The following is a 3,438-nucleotide window of genomic DNA, read 5'->3' on the forward strand; positions in this document are numbered from 1 at the left end:
GAGAGAATGAGACAAAACTGTAAAATACAAGGACTGTTATTGGGACAAGAAGAGCACAAATTAGCAATATATATGTGGATGATTTGATCCTCTACCTAACTAATATATCACAATCCCTGGAGGTAGTTATGGAGGAAATAACACAATACAGTGCAACGTCTGACTATAAACTAAATATGGGTAAATCAGAAGCAATGATAGTTGGGCAGTCAATATCACAAACTATCAGATCTACATATGACCTAAAATGGCAACACAATAAATGGAGATACTGCGGGGTGACAATTTGACTTTAATCAGCTTCATCAATATAATTTTGGGGCTTTGGAGAGTCAAATTAAACAAGACTTACAAAAATGGAAACTGATCCCACCAACAATAACAGAGAGAATTGAGATTATGGAAACAAACATTTTACCAAGATTTTTATTCCTCTTTCAAAATTTGCCAATTTACATACCGATAAAAAACTGTTAAAATGATTTATACACTTATTTGTGGAGAAAGAAAACCTCGTATGAAACTTAAGAAGCTAAAAACAGCCAAACTACACGGAGGACTCGCTCTCCCAAATTTAATGAATTATTACTACGCTGCTCTAGTCAAACCGCTCACCGTCTGGTTATGTAACTCCTCAGTAGCAAAGTGGAAAGAAACTGAAATTCAACAAATGGGTAAATATTGGAATATGTATATATCTGCTAAAATAACTATCAATGACACCCGAAAAACTGAGAACACATGTACAAGAAACACAATAATGGCCTGTGGAAAAGTTACAAAACCAAAGGATATTCAAAAGGATCTGATATTTATGAGACAGATTGTGATGGACAGAGAATTTAAACCAACTTTGAATGACAATACATTTAAAAACTGTTTAAGTAAAGGCTTGACTGATATAATCAGATAGTTACAGATAAAGGAATAGAGACTTTAGAGAACTAATCAAAACTATATAACCTACCGAAATCAGACTTTTATAAATATTTACAAGTGAGAAGTTTCCTTGTGGAAGAAATATGACAACATAAAACAGTGAAGGACAAACACCCTTTAATAACTTGTATATTAAACATATCAGTAAAGTCTGTTAAAGCACTCTTGTTCAGTGATTTCATGATCAGATTCACTTCATCCACACAATCAGTGTGTTGGAGCAGAATCTCAGCTATGTACAAGCAAATAATGAAGCATCTCCTTATTGATTATGATCATGTGAAGTGAAGTCATCAGGAGCAGCGAGAGCCTCCGTGGCTGAACAGACACAGGAAGGAGCGCCGCCTGAAGAAAGTCCAACATTTACACAACAACAAGAAGGCGGCAAAGTACCGCCCACAATGTTTGATTGACAGGTTGATCTGTGTGCAGTGAAGAAATGCCACAACAATCAGCTCTCAGCAACAATGATGGAAACACAACAAGTCTGAAGGAATGAAACACACAATTTAACCCACTGACCCTGAAATGACTTCAGTCTATTTGAGTTTACTGAACTCAGCAGAGTCATAAACATAAACTCCAGCATAGAGAGGCTGAGTGAATGTGGTCTGGACTCTGTGGAGGAGAGTCATGGTGTCAGAGACGCTGTAGAAGGACAGAATACCTGCACTGTGATCCAGGTACACTCCAACTCTGGAGGACCGAGGACCTGAGACGGGAGTTTGGACTTTGTTGTGAAAAAAGTTATAACTGATTGTGGAACAATCTAACATCCAAGATTTGTCATTGTATCCAAATCCACTTTCATCTGAGAGCCCTGCTCTGCTGATATTCTTGTATGCGACTGCTACATAAACTACTCCTCTCCTCTCCACCTCCCAGTAACAACGTCCAGTCAGACTCTCTCTACTCAGGACCTGATACCAGTCAGTGAATCTGTCTGGGTGACTAGAATAAGACTGTTGTTGACTCGTGTATGTTGCTTTTCTGTTCCCCTCAGATAATAACAGATATGTGTTTGCTGTGTTTGGATCCAGTGTGATTTCACGTGAATATCTTAAGAAGTCAGCTCTGGTCTCGGGCTCTGGTTGTGGGTTTGACAGTAAAACATCCACTTGAGTCACTGTCAGTGAGATGTTGGTCCATGTCTCTCTCAGGACGTCCTGTAGTTTGTCTCTGAGCTCTGACACAGCTGCTGTCACATCCTCAAAGTACTTGAGAGGACGGATCTTGATGCTGGATGAGTGTGTAGACTCACTGAGTGCTGACAGTGAGGGGTAGTTGTGTAGAAACTGGTTGTGATCCTCTGTGTGTGAGAGCTTCTTCAGCTCAGCGTCTTTCCTCTTCAGCTCAGTGATCTCCTGCTCCAGCTTCTCCTGAAGCTCTTTGACTCGACTCACTTCAGTTTCCTGCTGGGATCTGACCTGCTGCTTCACATCAGAGCGTCTTTCCTCCATGAGACGGATCAGCTGGGTGAAGATCTTCTCACTGTGCTCCACTGCTTTATCAGCAGAGCCATTGATGGCCTCCACCTCCTGTTGAAGCAGCTTCACATCTTCCTCTCTGTCCTGGATTCTCTGCTGGATGTTGTGTCGACTCCCCTCCAGCTCTCTCTGCCTCTCAGTCCTCTCTGCTGCAGCTGACACTGTGTCGTGGCCTTTATGTTCGTCCACAGGGCAGAGATAACAGATACACTGCTGATCAGTACGACAGAACATCTTCATCACCTCATCGTGACGAGAGCAGATGTTCTCCTGGAGCTTCTCTGACGGCTCCACCAGCTTGTGTTTCTTGAATTGAGCCACAGTATAATGAGGCTGGAGGTGTTTCTCACAGAAAGAAACCAAACAGACCAAACAGGACTTGACAGCTCTCAGTTTCCTCCCAGTGCAGACATCACAGGCCACATCTTCAGGTCCAGCATAGCAGAGATCAGCAGGAGCAGCTTGGAGTCCAGTCTTCTTCAGCTCCTCCACTAAAACTGCTAACATGGTGTTTTTCAGCAGCTCAGGCCTCGGTGTGAAGCTCTTCCTGCACTGAGGGCAGCTGTGGATCCCCTTCTCATCCTCTGTGTCCCAGTGGTCTTTAATACAGTTCTTGCAGTAGCTGTGTCCACAGGGAGTAGCCACCGGATCCTTCAGTAGATCCAAACAGATGGAACAAGAGAAAGTCTCTCGGTCCAGCTGAACTGCTTTCTGCTCCATTTCACCTCTCAGTGTCAACGACCGTCTGAGCTTCACTTCCTGATAACTGAAACTAGTCTGAGCTCTGATCTGAACACGTGTGTTTGTGCAGCGAATGAGGTCTGTCAGCTCAGTTACGCCCATCCACAGACTGTAGATATGAAGGGGAGGGAACAAGGAAATATAGTGACAGAGTGGAGCTGCTGTGTGAGAGGAGGAAGAAGAGGGAGGGCTGATGGAGCTGTGAGTCACTCCAGGACGAGGAGCAGCTCTGTCAATCTGAACTTTGTTCCCTCTTTTACAACAGAGCCTC

At 43.2% G+C, this 3,438-nt stretch overlaps 1 protein-coding gene across 1 annotated transcript; it reads right to left on the reverse strand.

Annotated features, from left to right (window-relative positions):
• Positions 1 to 274: 274 nt before the first annotated feature.
• On the reverse strand, positions 275 to 3,146 carry LOC115581353 (tripartite motif-containing protein 16-like). The gene has a single exon (XM_030416378.1). It carries the CDS (start codon positions 3,144 to 3,146, stop codon positions 1,479 to 1,481), a length of 1,668 nt encoding a protein of 555 aa, XP_030272238.1. The 3' UTR covers positions 275 to 1,478.
• Positions 3,147 to 3,438: the final 292 nt, after the last annotated feature.

This window comes from Sparus aurata, chromosome 5 (assembly GCF_900880675.1).
Source record: "Sparus aurata chromosome 5, fSpaAur1.1, whole genome shotgun sequence".
Classification (NCBI taxonomy): domain Eukaryota; kingdom Metazoa; phylum Chordata; class Actinopteri; order Spariformes; family Sparidae; genus Sparus; species Sparus aurata.

Excerpts from the sequence above, each read along its gene's own strand:
- LOC115581353 (XM_030416378.1), bottom strand. The coding sequence starts at position 3,146 with ATGGAGCAGAAAGCAGTTCAGCTGGACCGAGAGACTTTCTCTTGTTCC.